The sequence below is a fragment of the Neopelma chrysocephalum genome, unplaced genomic scaffold, assembly GCF_003984885.1.
Source record: "Neopelma chrysocephalum unplaced genomic scaffold, ASM398488v2 Primary Assembly neopelma1_73b, whole genome shotgun sequence".
Lineage (NCBI taxonomy): Eukaryota > Metazoa > Chordata > Aves > Passeriformes > Pipridae > Neopelma > Neopelma chrysocephalum.
In genome coordinates this window covers 2,169,875-2,193,168 of record NW_020897734.1, presented here as the reverse complement: position 1 = coordinate 2,193,168, position 23,294 = coordinate 2,169,875, and the positions used below count along the sequence as shown (strand labels likewise).

The 23,294-nt window shown below is 42.1% G+C and overlaps 1 protein-coding gene across 8 annotated transcripts in view; it reads right to left on the bottom strand.

Annotated features, from left to right (window-relative positions):
• Positions 1-23,294, bottom strand: part of IL1RAPL2 (interleukin 1 receptor accessory protein like 2) — a 432,870-nt gene that overhangs the window by 27,497 nt on the left and 382,079 nt on the right. For all 8 annotated transcript variants that reach the window (XM_027687227.1, XM_027687228.1, XM_027687229.1 and 5 more), the window contains one exon: positions 2,662-2,791. In XM_027687227.1, the coding sequence (XP_027543028.1) occupies positions 2,662-2,791 (130 nt within the window). The remainder of the gene's footprint in view (positions 1-2,661; positions 2,792-23,294) is intronic.

The window sequence follows — 23,294 nt, the reverse complement described above, 5'->3', positions numbered from 1 at the left end:
ACAAGACGAGCATTATGAGGCAACTGCAAACTGTTCAGTAGTGTTGCCTGAAGAAGAAAAAGAAGGAACTCACAGGTGGCTGGGAGAGTAAGATTTATGCCTGAAAATACTTTGCCACGGCAGAGAGACGGTGTTGAAATTTGCTGTGGGCTCCTTTGATAATTAGGTGCAACTGACAACTCTGGACAGGCTTAAAGACTCTGATTCCTTCTTTAATGGCCCTGGTTCGATTTACATGACATTTTTATTACTGCTGTGAAAAACCCACCTGGCAAGCAAAGCCTCTTTCTCCTTTCCCCCCACGCATGTCTGACACCTGGGGATCTTAATTCAAGGGAAGGCAAGGAAGCAGCTTAGGGAGAGGGTCATTGCCTCTGAGACCTGCAATGCTGATTAGTTGCTTTTTCTTATGAGGCTTTGGAACAAGGTCTAATAAATTACAAGAAGCTCAGAACTACACAAATATTACTCATGGTGAAGTGTGGTTACAAAAAAAAACCCAGTTCCATGGGTTTGATTTGAACAGGAATGCTCAAGTTAAGTGCACCCTTGTTTCAGTGCTTTCACAACAGCAGTGGCTGCTGACCATGCACACTGGAGGATGCAAATTAGGGATGGGGGTTTGTACTCCCACACTGCATTGATTTGCAAACCTGAACTCTCATCATATACAGAAAATCCAGCAACACAACAGATGGGCACAGTCCAGGGTAGGGACAGCACCAAAAATTCAGAATGCTACTAAGTTTGTGAACTGATTTAAGATGGGGGATGCAGAGTTAAAATGTTAGAAGCTTTCCAAATGAAAGCTGGAGTATCTTGGTCTGGTTGTAACAATTCCCTACTACTTTTAGTTTCTCAACACAAACAGAAATGTGCTGGTAAGACCACAGAGAAGCAAACTAATGGAAAAGGCATTTAACCAGCAAGTTCAACGTGGCTCATTAAATTTGACACATACATGACAATTTTTTAAATACAACAATAAATACGACTGGGTGGAAGGTGTGGGCTGGCTCAGAGCACTGTCAGAATGATTAGTGCTGCTCAGTTTCCCTGAAGCAGCATACCTGGAATGGCACACGTAAACAAGAGCTCTTACTGCGAAAGAATCATTTGCAAAAAGTTACCACTCCAGTTGCCATAACTACTTGTAAATCAAAAAAGGGAAGGACTGTGGCACTGCTGGTAATGATGCAGTAGGTTTTGGTAAATGCTCTTTTTAATGCTGGCTGTTATCACAGGAGATTAGGTACGTGATAAGTAGATTTGCTGAGGAGAAGATTCACTGAATTGTGAGGGGTCTGCAAACTGAGTCAAAGCATTTTAATGGAATGAGAAGAGGGAGTTGTCACATATTAATTTGAAACATGAATGTGTAATGAGGTGGCACAATGAAGGACAAATAACAGCTTTTTCAAACTCAGTTTCATTAATAAATGCACATGAAGGAAAAGTTTTGAACTGTGCTAAAGCTGGAATGCTCTTTAAATACAAAACTCAAATTGTCCTTCTGATGCAGAGGAAGAACATGACCAAAATCACTCTGTTCATATATATATACCCACACCAGAGAGGACACAATGCCATTAAGTGCTGATTACTTACAATAGCAGAAGTTTCCAATAATTGCTTTTTGTGGTCAGAAGCCCAAAAGAGGACTGTACACTGGCAATATAAAATAAATTTCATCTTTGTGCAATTAAGGTGCAATGTTAGGTCAGTTATTTTAGTATATCTTAATAACCAGTGGCTAAATGGCTGAACTTCAAATTATTGATCAAATAATAAAGCAAAAGAACCTCTCTCTGCCTGCTCTCCAAAATTACCTTTACAAGAAACAAACAACTCAGATATGAGATCAAAAAAATGTGCAATGGAAGGCGAAAAGACCTAGGCTTTCTTTATAATCTATATTCATTGTGTCTATTGGAGCTGGGACCCCCTTGTCCGTAGTGTAACCATTGCTCAAACAACAATAATCAGGTAATTATTAACGAAGAGAAGATGATGCTGTTAAGTGCAAATTCCATGGAAGTTCACAGGGATACAAGTGAGTGTTTTCTTTACAACTGGTACAGTAAATGATAACCAGCACCTGGAACAAGCCAAGCACAAGCTGGATATCGGACACAGCCACTCCTTTCTCTCCCTTAAGTGTTAAGCCTGGAGGAACAAATGCTGCTCTTTGAAAGTCCTGGTTAAGTCACACTGAGAGCTGCACCACAGACAGACAGCACACGCAGTAGAAGAGAAAAAGTATGGTGGCTTTGACAGGAGACCATTCATCTTCAAGATTAACACTGATGCTGAAATGAATGTCATCTTGCCAAGGACTGCCACATGGGACAGCTGCACTGGGCAGCACCATTTCCATGCAGGGCTAAAATCAACCTCTGGAACACTCAAGAGACGCTTCAGCCACCACCCACCAGGGGAATTTGAGAACAGATTTTCAGGCCCTTAAATAGCTATGTCTTTATCTTCTATGTCTTTAGAGTTTAGAAAGGGGACGGAGCAAATCACAGAGCCCTGGCTCCAAGTCATTAATCACTCTTTAGACAGAAAAACATTTTCACTTTTAATTATAAACCTGTTAAGAAAACCCAACAGGCTTTTGGGGCATACAATAAGTTCAACAGTAAATAATCTAAAAAGTACCTGACTTCGCCTTCTCTAATGTGACCTTCTAATTCTTCTATGAATTTCTCCCCTTTCATCCAGTAGATCATGGGGCCTGATTCTCCACTGAATCCAAAGAAAGCTTTGCAGGCCACAGTCAGTGGGTTTCCTGAGGACAAAAAGAAGAGAAAAGGTTAAAGACTATGTCATAGCTACTAGTGAGAGAATTATTATAAGAAATCTCAACACCTCAGATAAACCCTCTCATTTAAAACCGGAAGAAAAAAAAGAAGGAATAACTACAAAATAGGAAAAAGAGTAATGTTGATTTCCATCTACATGAAATAGCTGTGAAATGAAACCCTGAGGTTTCTATCATTTAATTTTTCCCAGAAAGATACTATGTGAACAATGAGAAGGTATGGAAATGGTGGCAACATAAGGTGATGTCAAACTGGTTGTCAAAAAGAAAGAGATGACCTCTCTGTCAGACTCCTGGGATCTCTACCAGGACTGGGGATTCATCCCTATAAGGCAGGTAAATCACTGAACTACTGCTCCTTACCCACCATAAAAAAGACACAGGAATAATTTCTTCCTCATTTAGATAGAAATCAAATGTTAATGAAGTCATGGTAAGCTGCTCAGAGAGTTTTTAAAGATTCCCAAGAAATACATGATGCCAGTGAGCACCAACACTGATGTTACTGTCAACAGGCATTTGGCAAAGGACCAAACTTCAAAGCACTATTTAAGCAATAGACTAAAGAACTTCTTCCTTTCAGCTCTGCAATAATACTTCCAAAAGAAAGAAATTAAAACTTGGAAACTAATCAGATTTATTTTCTCTTTGAGAATTCAGCATTTAGATGGGATTTAGTTTGGCTACAGCTCTAACTGTGTTAGGTAGTCCAGGACTGTGCTTACACTGCCAGGACAGATGGTTGTCTGACTGCAGAAGACAAAAAAAAACACAACAAAAAAACCCAAAAAAACCTCAAACGACAGGAAATTCATGAGAACCATGCCCATTCCCTTGGTATGAATTTACAGCTCCTGCACCCACTTTTCTCTAACACACAGGTGGTCCAGGTTACAGAGCAGCTGTAGAATCAGCAGCTTAGATGGCAGGACAGACTACATTTAATATCAATGGAGACTCCTTCTAGGACTTGGATCAAGAATGGAAAGCCCAAATGAATTTTACTGTATTTGAAAGAAAGGTTTTATTATGTCAGCCATTCTCAGTGTCAGCAGGAGACTCTCTTGACTGTTTAAATATAACAGGCATACAATTTTCAGAGGGGCTAATCATCTGGAGCACATCTCTTGGTTGAGCATGGGCTAATGGTTTCACACGATTGACTTACTGTGCCTTAATCAGTTACCTCTTGTCTGCTCAGGAGTGTTAACTTGCTGTGTGCACACTCAGAGCGCATCAGAGCTGTGTGTTAAAGTGTCTTTGCCTAAACCCCCACAGAGCTGTCCTAAGTCAACTGCTTGCTCTTGTCTATCCAGTATTTTGGTGCCCAATTTAAGACATGTCTAAAGAGCCTGATTAGTCAGGAAGCACAGCACTCCCAGCCATGGAAAATCAGCCGCCTTTAAATTGTTTCCAAGTCAAGATCCAAAATTACAAGTCCTTTTGAAACGTTAGGATACAGCAAGAAAAGATTTAAAGGCTGCACTTGAGTCTCTGTTTCTCAAATAGCAAAAGATAAAAATGGAAAGTGTTTATCCTGAAAATGTTTTCCAGACTCTTTAATTATCTCCACATTCATGATGAACTCTGGCACCACAGCTGGCCACTGAACACGTGCTGATGCTGACAGATTATAAAACCAGATCAAACATACAAGAGAGAAGAAGGGGTGGATATTCACAGTTACCTGCACATCCCACAACACTGACCACCATCAGAAAAATTTCTAAACTTCTACCTAATGAAGAGTCAGAAACACTTCTAGGCAGACATTTAATTCCACTACAAGCTCACCCAGCCCTCCATGGGTGGAGAGGAGAACTGGAGCCTCTGGCTACATTCACCTCACTTTCTCCAAACATGCTGAATGCCTGTGTGGTGTGAGGGCTTTCGTGCCACTTGCCTCGGAGTCACAATACACATCTTTTTAAATACCATTTGGTGAATCCTAGCATGTGGCTGCTCAGTCCATGTTTGATTTTAATGGAAAAAGACATTGCTGCAATGTGTAAAAGGAAAAGGATAGACGTGGCCTATCAGCGTTGACAGTATTTGCCCTTTTCCTGGCTCACCATGCTGGGCCTTAAGTGTTACAGGCAAAATCTATTACAGAGTGTGCTTTTTCTCAAACTAGCAGATTTTTATTTAAAAAACAAGCCCTGAGAAATGAGAATATTCTAAGGTGAGCCTAAGATTTCTATACATGCAGAGTAAATATCCTGAGGTAATACGTTTGGTCTGAAGAAATAAAAAGTTTTCTACACAAATAGGAAAATCTAAAACCCCCAGCTGTTGGTACACAGCTTCTGTAATAAACAAACCCAATATAAAGCATCAGGAGCCTTTACTGTGACAGCCTGCATGATCTGAACATGCCTGGGCAGATCTATTTCCTAGCTTTGCCACCAGGGAAACCAGCAGAATAAACTAATACCATCAACAGTAAAATTTGGAGTGAATTTGGATTTTCATCTCAAAGTCTGGGACTGGCCACACCTGAAAAACCCCATAGTTAATCTCATCTGCAAACCCATCACTGACTAGAGGGCGGCATAAGCAACTGTTTCTCATGGAATAACTAATTTTTATCTCAGTAGCAGAATGATGTGCATCTGGGTTGAGCTGATCTGTTCTGGGGTGGAAAGAGTTTAGGGCTTAATGACCCTTTGAAGTGCCATCCAAACTTAAACTCACTCCCTGTTCTTCTACTTCTCAAGCTGGTAAGGCCAGCTCACTCTTCTGTACCTCTCTGAAGCAGCTTCTGGTTTGTAACTCTCATTGCTCCTGTGTGACTGGCAGCAGGACACAGTCAGAAAGGCAGCATTGGCTCTCTCTTGCAGGACCACTTTACCTCCCCAAATGAGACTCCACAAGGAAAGCAAGGGAGGTTTCCTCTCTCCTGCTGTGTTAAGACACAACTACAGCAGCAACCTGCTGCTACTGGTTTTCAGGGAACTCCAACCAATTCCCACCCGGAAAAGAACACAGCATGTCTCACTGCATTTCCCCCCAAGTACTGTGATCCTAAAAATGAGGCTGTTTTGCCTGATTCCTAAATGTACCCTTGAATATGTGGAGAAACAGGCACTGAGCATGGAAAGTGCCCTTTTGCAGGTGCTGATTTTGGGGCTGGCTTCAAGCCATGCAGTATCACACTGAGTCATAGCTCCAGGCAGAAGGAAGTAGCAGGCCATTTGTAACTCCAACAATCCATCTTGTGCAAGGCCCAAACTTCTGCACATTGTTACTGCTGTTCTACATGACCCTGAGTAGTTACCCTACTAAGTGTTCTTATTAAGAAATATTCCCCTTGCACCATATAATTAACAACATTAAACCTCCTAGAATGAATGGTATCCTAATATTTTTTCATTTATAGATGGATTCTGTTTAAATCAGATAGAGATTTGAGATGCATTTTTACTTAATAAAATAATTTGCTGAGAAACAGAGAAAACTATTAGTGAGATTTCTAATGAATCGACAGTTAAGAAAGTGTTTGAAAAAACAAGGAAAGAAAGCAGAAAAGTTTGTTTATAGACATCCCTGAGTCTTCTGCTCTGCTGGGGTCACCTTGTTACAGTAAAGCTGCAGGTTCCAGCAGAAGTCTCTGCTTTAGCTTTTCTCCCTGCCCTGTCAATCAGGCAGGCTTGTTGCAAACTCTCAGCTGATAAGACACAACCGCTGGCAATAAGAATGACTTTTATTACTAAATCTTACTGTACAACTTTCACCTGCCCATTTTCACAATAAATCTGTGTGAACTCTACCATACAAATTCTAGCAACTTGTATTCCTGACAAGGAGAATTCCACAGAAATGTAATTATTCAAGCAAAAGAGCTGCCTGATGGTGGTAAAGTACTGGCTAAGGATGGAAAAGGGGTCCGCAAAATAATTTAGCCAGGAATGATTCTGAATGTGCTTTCTGCAGGGCTGACATGCATTGAAAGAGAATCACAAATCCTGCAGTACAATCTCTCTTAAATGAGATATGCTCCAAGCATCGAGTAAATGAAGCTTAAAATACCTAAAAGTTTTTCTGTCTTTTAAAAACTCAAACGACATTTAAAAACTTAAATGCCAAGGCTACATGACTGACCAGCACGGAAGACAAAGCCTCTTCACAGGTCATAACATCTGCCTTATGCCAAGGTATTTTTCAGGACTTTTTTTAAAATGCAGATTGGTTGTTTGTTGTTTTTCACTTGTTTTGCACAAACAGGTGTATTTTGTGGCTTTGATGCCCACATCAGAGAATATGGACTGATGATCTGTGCTACCAGCAAATCAGGCCTTCACTCACGGAGCAAATCATTTCAGAGCAACCCCATGAAGGAGCCAAAGTCATCTGTGAATCCTTGGATGCTTTTTTTTTCCCTATGGCTTGAAAGACATCAGTTGTTTTTCCAATTCTTTCACAGTGTTGTGCCAGATACAACACTGGTCTCAGCAAGCCTGAATTGAAGCAAATGATCCTTCCCAGCTGGTGGCAGAACTGACTGAAAGTGCAAAAGGCCTCCTTTTGTACTAAGCAACATCAAAAGTCAATCCTGCACACATCCCGAGGTGGATTTACATCTTCTGTTCCACCTGGGTGCTAATACCATGGACTGCAATATCACTGCTTTCATCTACTCCAGGGCTGGATGCTGTGTACACATAGAAGGGAAGACAAGTGCACTGCTGCCACAGAAAAGTCATTTCATCACTCCAAGTCCCTGTTATCAATGCATATGCATCATGTAGCTCCTCTCTGATAATGGTGCTTGTGTCTCTTTCCCTGTAAGACTAACAGAGAGGAGTGTTGGCAAAGGAGCAGCTTCCCACTCAACACATGCAGATGTTATGCAGGCACTTCATGGCCTTTGTTTCTTCTGTTTGCTGAGGCAGAGGACAAGAAAGGCAGGTTAGTTATCACATCTCAATAAGTGTATTCTACAAGCTGTCTGCAAAACTGAAGCTGACTTTCCAGGCTGTGAGGTTTGCAAGGCAAATCACCACGTCACTGACAAGAACATTATTGTTCTAATGTGCTTTACAAGTGCTAGAAAGCGGCCAAAGAGCAGCGGAGTGATTTAAATTCCCCTGGCAAGGCAGACTGGATTGTATACAACCCTGAAGTAAAGAACACATTTCCTTTTCTTTCAGAAGGACATCCTGGATAAGAAGATATGGGAGACAGAGCTTATGCCTGCAATTTATCCACAAAACAAATGCCGGGGGCAACACAGACCTTGACTCATGAAAAACAATCTCTGTGTGTGGTAGTTTCTCTCTAGTTAGCAGAGAATGTCAATTCTCTCCAAGTGCCTTGCAAGGACATCTTCTGAGCTGCTCTCTTGTGCTTGGCAGTGAGAGCAGAGCCCAGCAGCACAAACACCCCACAAAAACTACAGACACATTATCCTTTGTTTTCCCCATGCCATTTCCCAGCATCACTTCCCAGGATCAGAGGTTCCATGTTTTGTTTAGTTCAAAAAGCTTAATTAAGACAGTGCTAATTACTATACCTTCTATACTATAGGGCTTCTTTTGCCTTCTCTTTTACCTGGCTATTCTACAGAATACAGGCCTAACTGTGTGCTGAACCATGTTATCCCATTTAGGTAAAAGTCTCATAAAGTTCAATGACTAGTTTGAGCATTAGTGGATCCAAGGAAAATAAAACATACTCAAATCAAATTATTTCCCCTCACCAAAAAACATAATTACAGAAAATCCTATAATATTTCAAAACTCTATTCCAGCAGCCAGTAGATTCATGACTGGATATGAGCCTTCCAAACATTTGCATAATTAAAGCTCAGCCAAGAATTAATGAACTGAAAGCATTTTAAAGAAAATTAAGAAACCTGCTTTGGGTAGTGATAATAATTGCCTTAATAAGATAAATTTATAGTGAAATCAAACCTAACTAGCCTCCAGACATTAATTTCAAAACAGTTTAAGAACATTTGAAAGCACACCCATATATATATGTAATTAGATTGTTTTAGTCTCCAAGTTTCTAAAAGAAACAGCCTAAAGGAGGTGCTCTTCCCCTAAGTACGACCCTGTGCTACGAACAGCACATACAGCCACGACAGTGGTATCCTGGCAGCTGTACTGATGTTTAGGAAAAATAAATGGTGGCAATACATAACCTACAGTAAGTTGGCTCTTCACTCACATAAGAACTTTTTGACTAAGGCAAGTCTTTGGCAATAAAAAAAGAGACCGGTGAAAACTTTGACAAGAAAAATGCAAGAGATCTTTAGGTCTTGTTTTGTCCTCTGTAGTTTATGATCTTAATTTTAACTTTCTTTCTTGCTCTGCTCTTATTTCTTATGCCCTGAGACATCACAAAACACACAGCCATGAGATATTTGTGCTTTTCTGTCTCACTCAAGTGAGCAAATAGCATTTATAAAAAGTAGGATAAAAATAACACTAACAACAAGCAGCAAAACTCCCAACATGAAACAAAGCAACTAAGCCTCTAGACAGTTTGTTGCCAAGAACACAAGTCAATGCATTTGCTGTCATTCCATACAGCCCCAACCATTGCTAATTTAAACAACACAATCACAGCCCACTGCAAGGGCTGCTTGTAGGCTTGGCTATTGACTGTAGCTCCCACAAAGAGAGAAAAACAAAACTAAAAAACACACACAAGGCTGAAATGTTGCTGATAAAAATTTATCAGATGTTCCAAAAATGAATCAATCAAGGCAAAATCACCTAGAGCAACTTTCTTCCAAAAAAATAACACCCAGAAAAACATCCCAACCCCTGCCTCCCTCCACTGCCAAAAAAAAAAAAAAGTTAACCTCACCTAAATCCTATAAAATCCTTTATCCCATTTTCAGAACTGCCTGGGGCTCATAATAAAATCTTAGTCATTGAGAGCTCGGCTGTAAAGGAAAGTCAAGGATTTTAGCTTTTCGGTTAGTCACCTACAATGAAGACAGATGCTTAGTGGGATTTCCAGAAGCAGCTTGACAGCTGCCTTGTGCTGACTTTAACTTGTGCTCAATGCTGAGGTCCTTCTGCAAATCTCACTTCTGTGCATTTTGAGGCATAGAAACATTATTTAAGAAGATAAGTGCCCTGCAGGTACTTGGAAGATATCCCCTCGGTGGTAGGGTTGCAAGGGCTGAGGCAGCCCAATGGCAGCAGAGCAGTGACATCCAGAACAGGGTGAACTACGCAGAGAGTGCCATGGAACAAATCATCTCAATATGGCCAAGGCATGGAGATGTCCCCATGCTGTCACAGCAATCATTCCTCTGACTCCTCTGAAAGAAGAGCAGGAAGGGGAAAATTATTCAGGGGGACACTTGCTTCCTTAAACTACTGTCCCACAGTGAGAAGGGGAAACAGTGAACTATTTGTTTGAGCTCCATAGAGATGCTCCTGTCTCCCCACAACACCCTGCTGGCTCAGGGGGAAGGTAGGGTCCTATCCCACACAGTGCTGCTTCTTGCCAGCTTCGGGAGTTTCCAGCTCTCCAACTTGCCCCTGCACAAAAGTTTCTATGGGCATTTGTGTCTTACATTTCAGTTTCCTGAGCAATTACATCTTGATCTTTTCTCACAGGGGATAAAGAGGATGAAATCCAGCATCTCCTTCTAGAGTAACCTGGCTTCAATGTGAAGAAAGTGCACAGAGGGACCAACCTGACCGAGATCTACAGACATCAATGTTCTCAAATTCTGAGCCTTAGTCACATGAGTATGTTATGGGTATCCAGCTGTACATCTCAGAGGATTGAGCCTGTTTGTCATGTTTACTATATTTCTTAATTACTTATGAAACAAAGTTTAAATAACAGAGTACATTCCTCTGTAAATTGGAAAGGTCTGAACATACTGTGACATCAGTTTTGTACAAATATGTTGATGAAAACCCTAATTCTCACTAAACAGCTCACTAATACCTCTGTAGTGCCCTGCAGCAGGCATGTAGGGCCAGAAAAGTTAGTGTGTTAACAAGGTCCAGAATATCAACTTGATGCACATATTTTGATGTTAGCTAACTCCTTTCCTCTCTCTGCTGCCATGCTCCTGACACAGTACAGGAGAAAGGGATGGGAAGGCTAAGAAAAGGGGCCAGACACAAGAGGCAGTAACTGCTGCAACCTTCTGATTTCTCCAGCTTTCCCATCCCCTCTGGTCAGGGGAATGAAGAGACAGATGTCAATCACCTCTGACAATGAGTGTAACCACAACTGTCACCTCACTTGGCCTCAGTTTTGCAGGTGGCCTCTCATCCACACGGGACAGGACTTGCCATGGCTCGTGATAAGATGACGCAAGTTCCCACTTCCCCTGCACAATGGGACCATCAGGGACACAGCTACGAGATCAGCTTGTACCCAAACGAGAATCTACAACTGTCTGATGTGCTAAAAACTCAGCAAATGCTCAAACATTTTGCTGAATAGGGAGAGGGTTCCCTGTTCATTAAATTTAAGCTCGTATTTAAGTGCCATGCTAAGGGCAAAAGTGAGTTCTAAATAAAAATGTATTTAAAAAAAGATTTAAAAAGAAAAACAACAGCCACAGAGCAATGTTTTCTCCAAGCTAACTGCAGTAAATAATTCCCATTTATTATTTACTTAAATTAGAGATAGCATTCAGGTTGAGCAGGACAGTAAAACACAGTTCAATAAACACAAACTGTATTTTGCTTGTTCTGTGAATCAATATTGTTCACCAGTTGTCCAATAAAGAACTTACAGGGAAGATCAACCTCTTATAATTTGTAAAAATTAAAGGGCACATTTTTATTTGTCTTTCTTATTGATAAAAAAATAATCGTGATAAAACCCCCAATAAATAACATTAGGGTAGATAGTATTTAAAAAAATATCAATCACACAGAAAATTCACAGTTTACATAATTTTCTTCTGTTTGTTTGGTTGGTTTTTGGTGTTTGTTTTTTTTTTCCAAAACCTTGGGTTAAGAATTTTTTTAACCAAGACACAAGACCTGCAAAAGCAACTTAAGGGTGCAACAGTCATAAAAAATTTTGTAAATTCAGACAACTTCTCAGAATTAAAACTACCCCTTCCTAAAGAGATATAGTGACATCTCCTTGTGCTCAGTAATTTGAGCCATAATCTAGCAGTTCAAGCAAGTGCTATGTTGAAAATGACCTTGTTATTTTTTCTGTGACAGATGTGATTTACAGAAGTCAATGGACTAATTGCCCTAAACCTATTAGCAGTGAAGACTCAGATTTACCCTAAGCCTCTTGCCTTGCATTCAGCTGAGGGTATTCACATTAACCACACATTACATGTAATTTTAGTTGCACAGGAATCTAATAGTCTCACTTTTCCCTAGGTGAGTGGTGAACCACGACATCTGTAACTCAGAACTCCTAAATTCTGACCCATCACTTTTTTTCCCCCTGGATCTTTACACACAGTAAAGGCACAACTCGTGGTTTCAACTTCCCCGAGTCTACGTAATTCACCCCATTTTCAACACTGCTCATCAACAATGATTCAGAATGTTTCAAAATTAAAAACCACTTCCTTGGCCCAAGCAGAAACTTCTGCAAATGGGAATGCTCCTCTTTCATAAATAAATAAATAAATAAATAAATAAATGACCTTCATCTCCACCCACATCCCCCTCCCCCAGCTCTTGGGAAGAGGGATTCATGTCTTCACTAGACTTACAAGATGATGTTATGAGTTTGAATCTGAAATCTATTCAGAAGAGGGGAAGCTATATGCTCTGCTGTGGAGAACTCAGAGTGAATATCCATTTGGGAGAGCCATGTTCTGAGCATGTTTATTCAGAACAACCTCCTGAGAATTTAATGTGAACCTACACAGTTGATCTTAAAAAGACCACCTGCTATTCAAAAACAAAGAGGAATCAGGAAATAGGGATCCTGTCTCTGTCAGTCATGTTATGCACAGCAGGCAAAGCATCAGTGAGCTCCTGTCTGTCCCAGTCTGCTCTTTACTCCAGCATACTGGGAACAGCTGTGCAAGAGCACTCGGCACACAGAGCTGGCTCCCACTGAAAGCAGCTTTGATTTTATACACTCCTGGAGCCTCAGAATGCCCCCCCCGCCATGTCTTGCCCACAGTGGTGTTTGGATATGAGGGTGTATCTTAGGAGCTCAGAGCAGTATCTTAAAAAAACCCTCCTGAGAGAAAAGCTTTGCTCTTCTTTATTGCTTATCTCTTTTCTTAGCTGTGCTAGTGCTGAGAAGGAAATTAAGCTGCCCCCTGAAAGATCTACTGTGAAACCTTGGCTATTTCAGTGTCAAGATTGTTATTTGAGTTTTTCTTCTAGTGCTAGAAACCTTTACATGGCCTTCACCTCCGAATTAACCAGAGAAGGTTACAGGCTTACTCTTCCCTCCCTTGGGAAAGCTCCTGCCACCATCCAAAAGGACCCAGGTAATAGTGATCATCTGGAAATGTGATGGTCTAATTACACACAGATGGGCAGGAGCGAGAGCAAAGGACTGGCCTTTAGAGATGTGCATCTGCTACCTCGCAGAGTACTCAATAAAGCTGTGCCTGCAGCTGGCAACAGGCTGAGGCAAACGCCTGCCCCAAAGTTTTGATGATGTTTCTTTTAAGGATTTCTAAAGGGATGCTCTGTATGTTCTCAAAAGCTCATGTAGCAATACAAAATAGAGACAAATACAACAGAAAAAAACCCGCTGTAGTCCAGAGATTTTCAAAATTAGGAAAGACAGTATTGCTCCAGCACAGGGTGACATGAACATGGCAGTGCTTTGCTGTTATTTCCCACTCCAGCACCCAGAGGAATACTGGCAGAGGGTTCCCAGAGCTGGGTGATACCTGTGAAGAGTTGATAGCTGCCCTGAGGGGGCTGCTGCACTTTGAAGTCAGAGAGGTTTTTCTCAAGGTCTTCTTCTGCTAACTCTGCTGAGTATTAGAGAAAGAAAAGGCTGGGTAAAATTTTCCCCCTGTTTGGATAATTATCTTCTGTGCTACCTTATTGAGAACCAATGTGTTTGAGCCAATTTATTTTATTTCTCTGTCAAAAACATAATTATTTCCTTAGCTGACTCATTCTTCCTTGGGCTAGGGCTCTCAGAAAAAGACAATAACTTACATTTATCAGGAATCATCTTGACTGAAGTCTCTGCCCCTTAGCTCCCTCCTACAGCCTGAATCTTCACTACTACATCTGTGCTAACTCAGGGTTTGATAGAAAACTTCTTTTCTTGGGTGTGGTTTATGTATAGCTATGGTTTACTCTGGGATTTCATTGGAGGCTTCTTAATATTTTGCCTTATATGCTACTGCTGCTTCATTTCAGCCTAGTATTTCTTACCAACATTTCCCTCTGCTGAGTTGTGCAGATATCAGGCAAGATTCACTTCTTAGCTCTGCCAGGTGGACTCATCCCCAGCCGAAAGCCTGGCTGGAGGAAGATAGGGCACATGAAAAATCCTTCCCATGTCGCAGAAATCCAGCTGTGGACAGCCCTGCCTAACGAGCAGGGGAGTAGGGGCAGTGAGGAAAGAGCCTGAGTCTTCACAGGTAAGGGAAGGATTCTGCTGGCTCTGGTCATGGGAAACAGGGCTGACTCAAGGCATGTTGAGGAGCCTTTGAAAGCAGTGCTCCTTTGGGAAGAGCAGGACAGATTTGTGCTCTGTGCTACCTACACCTGTGCCATTTCTCATTTGCCACTAAGGATAAGCTCACAGTCCATCCCAGAGAACGAGCACAGACCCTGTAGAACACTGTACTTCATGCCTTGCAGTGTGTTGAAAACCAGGATCCCTTGGGTAGCTATCAGCCAAACAGACCATGTAACACTCACTATTCCCAAGTGCCAAACAAATTAGCTACACAGACACTCCCCCCCCTTCAATCCCATTAATAAAACCCTCTTCAAAAGTCAGCTCCACACAGAAACACAGCTCTGTTTGTGAACAAGCTGGGGTTTTTCTTTCTTTTCCAGGGAGTTGTTGAATGTTTCTCATTTTCCCAACAGACAGAAAATACATTAATTACTTGTTATATTGACTTCTGTAGCACTAGTTTTTCAGCCTTATTAGATTTACTGACTCCTACAAATTTTCTGTCAGAAGTGCTGACCTTATTTGCTCCCACTCACAGAAAGGTAGAGCCCAGCTGCCTTTCACAGCCCTGAGGAGGGATCAGACCCCAGCTACCAGCACACAGGGCTGCATTTGCTGGGATCACAGAGCACATGCAGCAGCTTTCTGGGGACAGCTGGGAAGGCAAAGAGCAATCGCCCTTTCAGAGAACTGCTTCAGAGAGACAGCTTCGGATGGGAGAATAATCTAAGGGCATTTCAGTGACAGGAGACACTAAAGCCCAGATAGGCCAATGTTTCCCTTGTGTCTGGCACAGATACACACCCACACAGGGAATGAGCCTTTTGGGCAGTGAAACATCCAGCTGTGAGAATAGAAGTTGACAGGCTGTGGCCTCCTTAAAGCTCAGGAGGGCTCCTTGCAGGGCCACTCCAGAACTAGGCCTGCCCTGCCTGAACAGCAGCGTGGACGTTCCCAAGGTGCAGGGCTGTCACAGTGGAGGTCCTTGCCTGTGCTACACCAAAATAGTCTCAAGTTCAGTTTCAACAGTGCAAGGGGTATTATTAATAAAGGCCAGGCTTCCCCAGAGACTCTGGCAGGGGAGGGTTTCTCTTCAGCTGCTGTCATCTTTGATGGCAAGGCATGGTTTCATAGGAGAAAAAGAGAAGTAAAATCTGCCCCACATGCCAGTGGAAACAGCAAACCCATGACTGGCAGTGAATTCAGTCAGCTGGGCTTGCAAGGGAAGTTACATCCAGGGGAATCCCAGTGTTGCTGCCTGGCAGGATTAGCCATGCAATGGCACCCTGGTCCCTGCCGCCCAAAAGTGTGGAGCAGCATGGGGTGGTGGATGGTCCTTGGTTCAGCCACCATCTCCTGCCTCCCATCTTCACAGCAAGCACTGCCCAGCCCATGGACTCTGGGCCACCTGTGCTGCCACCACACTCAGCAGGCACTTGAGCTAAACGTGGCTTTTCTTAAGGCATTAAAGAAGCTTCAGCTCCTCTGTGCACAACCACTGCTAAAGTGGGCCTGCCCCACCAGGAGAAGGGATGTGCAGGGCCCATGCGGCCCCAAGCAGCTTCACCCCCGATACTGCCTGCCCTACCTTTTTTGGTTGGCTTTTGATGCAAAGGAGATGACAATGTGACAGGCAGTTTGTGGGAGAAACTGATTGCTGGCACCCTGCACTTTGCTTTTGTCATGTCGAGTCATCTGCAAGCTGCTCAGAGCCTATGTGATGATGCTTTTTGCTTGCTCAAATGGAAATGAAGTGCCAGGGTGACATGCACTACTGTGCAGAAAAACTAATGCAGAGCCAGAGTAGCACTTCCACCAAATCTGAGGCCACGAGCCTCACCAGTGCCTGGGGAAAGTCTGTCTCAGAAATTTCACTTTGGACTACATGAAGACAAGGTTTATGTAACCTCAAACTCAAAAGCAATCAAAGGTGGGTGAATGGTCCAACAGAATGCTGCTGCTGCCCTGCTTTTGACTGTGTTTTTCCTTCTTCAGTTCCTGGCCACTCTGAAAAACTTCACAGGGGCTGTTTGTTACACAGAGTAACACAGTCACCACTCTGACAGTCCCCTGCCTTTAGTGTGAGTGGTGGAAATATTTTAATTTTCAATATGCTAAATTTCTGGAAAAGTCTTGTTTTTCAGTGATGGCAAGGTATCCGCTTAATAAAATGAAAAATATATGTTTACTCCCAAGCAGCAAAATACACTTTTTGCCCTTTGGGACCACAGCTGAACAGAAAGGAAGGGAAACCTTAAGAGGACAGTTGAAGCAACAAAGCTTTTTTGTTGCAAACAGACTTTGAATGGCAAGATCTCAAAAGCACAATTGCACTTTCAGTGAATTCAGTTTCACATAAAAACCTGAGTAGTGAGACCTGCTGTGATCCCAGGTGACAGATGGAACTGCCGTGAGTCACGTCAGTAGCTCACTTCCCATGCACAGACACATAGATGCAGTCGGCAGTTGATATTGGGTCCCTCCCAAATGAAAATATGCTCAGATGTCTCCAACTTGAAAAAGAGAATAATAAAAATCTCCCAAATAGACTCATTTAAAACAGAAATTATTCCATTTTCTTTTGTTTTATACCAGATGTGCCCCAGACATGCCAACTTGGTCTCTAAAGATTTTCTTGCCTACTACAGTCTCCTGTTCTAAACTATTCATCAAAGCACACCGGGTAAAAATTTCCTTCCTCCAAATCACTAGTCACCAATGCTACCTTGTCATTTCAATTTCTCACACCTCTTCTTTTCCCCTGCCCTGTATCTCTGCAAAGTCTCATCTCTACAGCTTATTGCCATTGGCTACTAATATTGAACAAAGCACTCCCAATTTCAAACATAATGAAAAGAAAAAATCAGTAATAGAAAAGAGAAAATTAACCATGGAAACCACTCTCCCAGGGTTGGTCAGGTTCTTTAGGTTCAACACCTGACTCTGCTGCTTTACAGAAGCACAGACTCGCCTGCTGCTGCTGTTCTTCATTTCCTCTGGAGTTTGTTCCACCAAGCAATCTGCTCCCGAAGAGAGAGGAAAAGCACTGGAGCAGGTGTCAACCTGAGTCCCCCTGCACCATCCTGAACAGCACAAAAGCATGGTTCTGACCCCATGATCTTCCTCAGGTAAACCCACAGGCACACCTTCACAGCCCCCCCAGCAACCCAAGATTTCTTTTACAACAAGCAATGATTAGGAGACATGAATCATGGCTTCAAATTTTTCTCTGTTACATGGACATGAGATGCACCTCTTTCTTCTGTTCCTGTTGGAACTCCAGCAAGCTGTTCTCATTCCAGATTTTCACTTTAGAAAGCAATTTGTCAGTACAAGTGATGCTTAAATTTTAAAAGGTAGTGACTAGTGCTGGGATTTGGAATCTCAGTCCTGACTCGGGCAGACCAAATCAGGCTGCTGCCTTTTTGAATTGAGGGTTGGTAGCCAAAACTCCATTTAGTGCTGATTGCTACTACTTAAAATTTTAGCGTGTTAAAAATGGCATCTCAGGAGGTCAGTCTACAGACACAGGCTGTGTTTGAGGGCACTTATGAAAGCACCAAAGCACACAACGTCTGGTTCATGCCTACAGCCATTTGCCTATGGGACAGAGAAGGAAGACAAAAGGAAGCAGGCTTCCTTATGGGACACTGTCTCTACTTTACCCAATGTTTTTGTACAGCCAGAAAGCTGTTCCTTAGCCCTCATCCATGCAGGAGAGCAAAGAAGGGGAAAGCTTTGGGCTCTGCTTCAAAGAGAGAAGCAATTGCCTAGTTCCATTGGACCACAGACTGCTTCCAAGAGCTGCTTTAAAAGGCAATGAGGAAAAGCATGTTCGGCTGCATTGTGGGAGGTTTTGCAACTACTACCTTTCCAAAGGAGCATCCACCTACTCTGTGAAATGTACTCTCTCCTTAAAGCATGAGGTCCAGCCTCAGAGGACCTGGCTTTGTACTTTTGTCCTAATCTTGCAGAACAATGCACCATTCCTTACTTCTTGTCCCAAGTAAACTCACGCATTTATCCCAGAGCAGTACACAGTTAATAGATTTAGCTAGCAAATCCCTTAATCCTTTAAATGATGCCTTGCAGAATTTTATTTAAAAAAAAAAATTATATGAGAAAAGTCTCACTCCTGCTAATACTCACAAAGTAGATGCTTCAAAAGATTTGAAGATTACCTTCAAAGACATGCATTTGCCAGATAAGGGTGCTAGGCACTATACTGCCTTGCAATTTTGATAAAAATGTAGCAATTTATTTATTTAATCACTTCGTATTTTGCAATAAAACACAAATTTGACCTTTATTTGTATGAATACTGGGCTCTTCTGCACATTCCCGATGTCAGCAGTGCGAGGACGCTCACTGATGTTGCACATTGCATTGCTTATTTCCTTAAACAACTGCAGATAGAGTAACCTTATTACTGCTGCGCTTTGTAAGACACCGACCTGAATTTTCCACACATTGTGGTGTAAAATGGGCATAGCAGCAACAGTCTGTGAAACCACACAATGGATAGAGAACAAGAATTGAACATTCTGATGCTCAGGTTGATTCAAGAAAAGAGGTCTCAGAAATCTGCAGGAGTCTACAACACAGTATGCTGCCTCTATAAGCCAACATGATTCAAGCTGAAAACTGACTCTCTCTCCTGCTATTTAACCTGTGTGGTTTTACTGACAACCAGGAGTTCACTCCTCTAGTGCTGGTTTGCTCCTCTGTAGCCGCACTGGGCTTTCTGCAGGCGTCGCGGATTTTTAAGGCTAGAACGGGTCATCAAGACCATCTCTCCCCATCCCTGCTCGTAATGGTGTTCTCACTGATCCTTACCCTGTGCCCATTAACTTGTGGTTTGGGGAGAGTGCATTTGGAAAGTATCTCTGTGTCTGGGTATGGGAAATGCTCTGTGATCTCTGATCCACTGCTCAGAAAAGCTGTGCTGTGAAACTGAAGACACAAAAGGAGCAGAGTGTGCCCTCAGCAGCTCTCCATCCTCCTCCTCTGTGGGCTGGTTGATAGCCTTGAGCACCCCTTGGCACCACAACAGAGATCAGCACCTGTTTTCAGCCCTATGACATCTCATTTTAAGAAGCTTGCAAGTAACCCTTCTGTACTACCCTCTCCAGGGCTTGCAGATTTTTTAAGTCCTGGCTATGTATACATTGAACTTTTTGAAAAAGAAAAGAGAACAACAGATTAATAAGGTAAAAAAATGCAAACCTTCTAGCCTACTTTATCTGCTTCTGGAGAAAATACTTCTGTGACAAAGTATTTTTAAAGTAGCCATTAGGAAGGTATAAGCTATCTGCAGTCCCTGTATTTGATAGCAAATGTATTTTGGAAGTCAGGTACAGCTACATACTCAGACATCTAATATCAAAAGACCCTGTCCAGTCCCCAGGAGAGATCTGTAAATCTGGCAAATCTCAGCACAGCTGGAAGGCTTTGCTCAAGAGAGAACGTCGTAGTGACAGGAAGGCTTCTGTCAGGATCAATTTACTTTGGCAAAATGTATTTAAAAAGCCTTGCAGAAAATATTATCCAGTTACAGATAGCTCTGGCTATGCCAGACAGTCTCTTGCATATACTTCCCCCAAGGCAAGAAGGGTTTATGGCTTCTTTGTCCTCAGTAAAATAAAAATCATACTCAACACCCTTCTCTCCTTTAGCATCTCCCCCTTCTGTTTGCTGCCCCTAACCCACCTTAAAATAAAACTTTGGCAGGGTCATCTATCACCATGAATATAAGAGCAGATATTTCATGAAACTTAATAAAAGTAATACCCATATTCTTTGCCCAAACATAAAACATGATAGATATGGATTGGTTGCCATTTTTTATGAATCTGCTTAGAGCCCCAGTGGATATAAATTATGGTAAAGGGCAAACTACAAGTTCTACATGACTTGGCTTGTAGTAATGAGAAACCAATCCTGCACACAGCACGTCACCAGATGACATACTATTTCTTGTAGTTATCGTTAGTATCCATTAACTTCTTGTTGGGGGAATTCTGCGTGTACTTCGCTATTCCTGTTTATCAGAGCCCTTGTTAACAATCCAAGCAGTTATGCCTGTTCAGTCAAACTGACAGCCAGTGACCAGTTATAATGATCCTTGTTTTTTGAAGCCTAATTTGCTTTTAAGAAAGGAAGAAAAGGATCTTATTGCTTTTGCAGTACGTCTAATTTCTGTCACTCTAGCATTTCCCAGAGGTAGGTCTTCAAGTCCAAGCAAATTAGCTTTGTCTTTCTTGATGCATTTGTGCCTTCTATTATGTATGGCAGCAATGCTTCTCTCATAATGAGGAGTGAGAATGCCAGGCTCTGATTTGGTACCTGAGTGCTGATGTGGGATGTGCAGAAACCTAACAGACCCTTATCTAAAACTCAGAAAGGTAAGTAGAAAAAGTATTCTCATTTAGATAGAACATGGCCTATGTGCCAATCACCACCACTCTGAGAGATCTTCCTCTTTGCGTGAGATTGAGGAAAAAAAGCTATTGCAACCTTGTCCCCCACTTTAGTCTTACCTCCCTATCATAAGCACAGGGCTGTTATTTCACAACTTCAGACAGTTAGCAAAGAGCCAGAGCATTGCTGCCACCTCCTTCCTAGCTGGTGCAAAATTTTCACAGTGACTTTTCTCAACAGAGACCTCCCACCTGATGGCAGGTGGCAGGTTCATTTCACATATGGAGGCTAAAATAACCTCCATACTATGGGATTCATTTTTGGACACAAAGGTCCAGAGTGGTGATCCCAAGAAGACAAGTACAAGTAAAACTCCGAGGTAAGCTTGATGTGATTAAGTCTGTTGGCTTCAGCAAGGTTATCCAAATGACGTAAGGGATTAAAAGGGATAGCAGCAGGCAGTGGTAGGGAAGTGCAGGCTGCTGTTAAGGTTACTTTGTGACCTCAGGGAGCAGGAGCTGCTCAGCACACACAACTGCCTATTGCTTATCTTAATGATATCAGCCAAAACCCACACTGGCTTTTGATGTTTACTGCAAGAAAGAACGCTAGGCAGAAGAACTTCAAAGGGGACTGAAAAAACCCAAGTGGAGACCAAGAGCCATGATCCTGTCCTCAGTGCACCCCAAAGCTTCCCTCTCAAACCAGAACAGCTCTATGCAACAACAACAGAATTTGGTTGAGTTTATAGTACAGTTTGTGATTAACAAGAGCACACAGGGCAGGCTGGAGTTATTTTTCCATTTGCAAATCTTACTGAGCTTCTCCCATTAGTTGAAAAACAAACCATTGTGCCTAAAGCAAAGAACGAGGGGAAGAGGCAGGCTGTGACAACTTCATGCCTTGATCTTCCCTTCACGCTCCTGGGGTACCTCAGACATGCACCCTTATCCTTCATCCACTGTACCAAACCAGCCAAAGCTGAAATGCAGAAATAATTTTGCTTTAAATCATATTCTCTGCTGAGCAACCAATGACGCTGAAGCTTCAGAAGATGGAAAAGTGCCAATGTCCTCTCCTGGGATTGCACTGTGGGACCCTGCTGCATAAGGTTTTGCATTGACTGGTGCTGTAATGTTGAGCCTCCTTGGGGCACGGATCTAGAGGAGAATGGTAGGCTTTATCCTGTTGGTTATAGAGAAAACTGAAGTTCAGTGATCTAATTCAAGTATGATGAAGAGCCCAACAATGCCTGAAGACCATTCTGGCATTTAGATTTATATTAAAACTATCTCACGCATTTTTGGAGCCTGATTTCTGTTTTCTTTTAACTCTTTGGGTTGTCAGTAGTAGAAAAGAATAACATGTATTTCAGCTCCCTCCAAGGAAGTACAATTGGCAGAGAATCAGATCAGGTGCTCTCAGCTTGGGGTGGGGGAATGAATCTAAGGAAGGAATCATGATTGATCCCTCTCTCTTCATTGCTAAACTGGATGGCCGAGGAAGTCCAGAAGGACTTATGCAAAGACAGTGCTGGTTGGAAAAATTACCACGAGCTACCCACATTGAAGTGTAATGCCATTTATCATCTAATCCAAACTGGAATGTGTGGTTTTCTTGAACATACTTCATTACAATACCCACCAAGACTGTTTTCCAACAAGATTATAGTTCTTAAATACAGGTGTTGTATTTCTTACAAGCTCAAAGAAAAACAACTCCACAGGGACCAGATGGGCACACGTGAGGGTCAGAGCAGGAAAAGTGGGCCCTTCTTTCTGTGCTTTCAAAAAAGCTCCTGCAGTGTATATTGCTTCTATGAGACATACAGCTGCTTCCAAAAGGTATCAACTAAAGCACTATTTGGGAATGTATTGATCAGTGGACATTTACAGTGTTGTCGGTCCCAGACAAGATGACCCAAGATCAATTATTATATTGGGTACTGCTTACAAATGTCAGAGGCATTACTCAGGAAATTGATCTTGACTTTATGCAATTTAAAGATCAATAGAAACCAGCAAACAATTAGCAGGCTATTAGTAAGGATGCACTGATACTCTTATGGACAGTTCTCTGGGAATTTATGTACTCACAGATACACACACTGTGTTTACATACCTCACATCTATGGGCTATCTATGCCCTTAACAGATGCATGATGCTTGAACTGACTTACACAGCTGCTCCAGAGTCTCATCCCTTCATTACTATTATTATCTCAGTGCCATCATAATCTTGTACACGTTCTCCTTGGGATACACAGGGATGTACCAGCAGCACTTAGTGGCTTCCTTTCTTAACGAGTGCTTCAGGAGACAATTTATTAAGAAAACTGAGCAAGTCAGTCAACGAGGGGACAAAATACAAAGAGAATTCTGGATTGCTGTTTTTCCAAAACAGAAAATAATATCAAATACGTTTGTGTTAGTGTCCTGAACTTATCCTTCTGAAGTACAAAGAAGTCTAGGAAAGCACA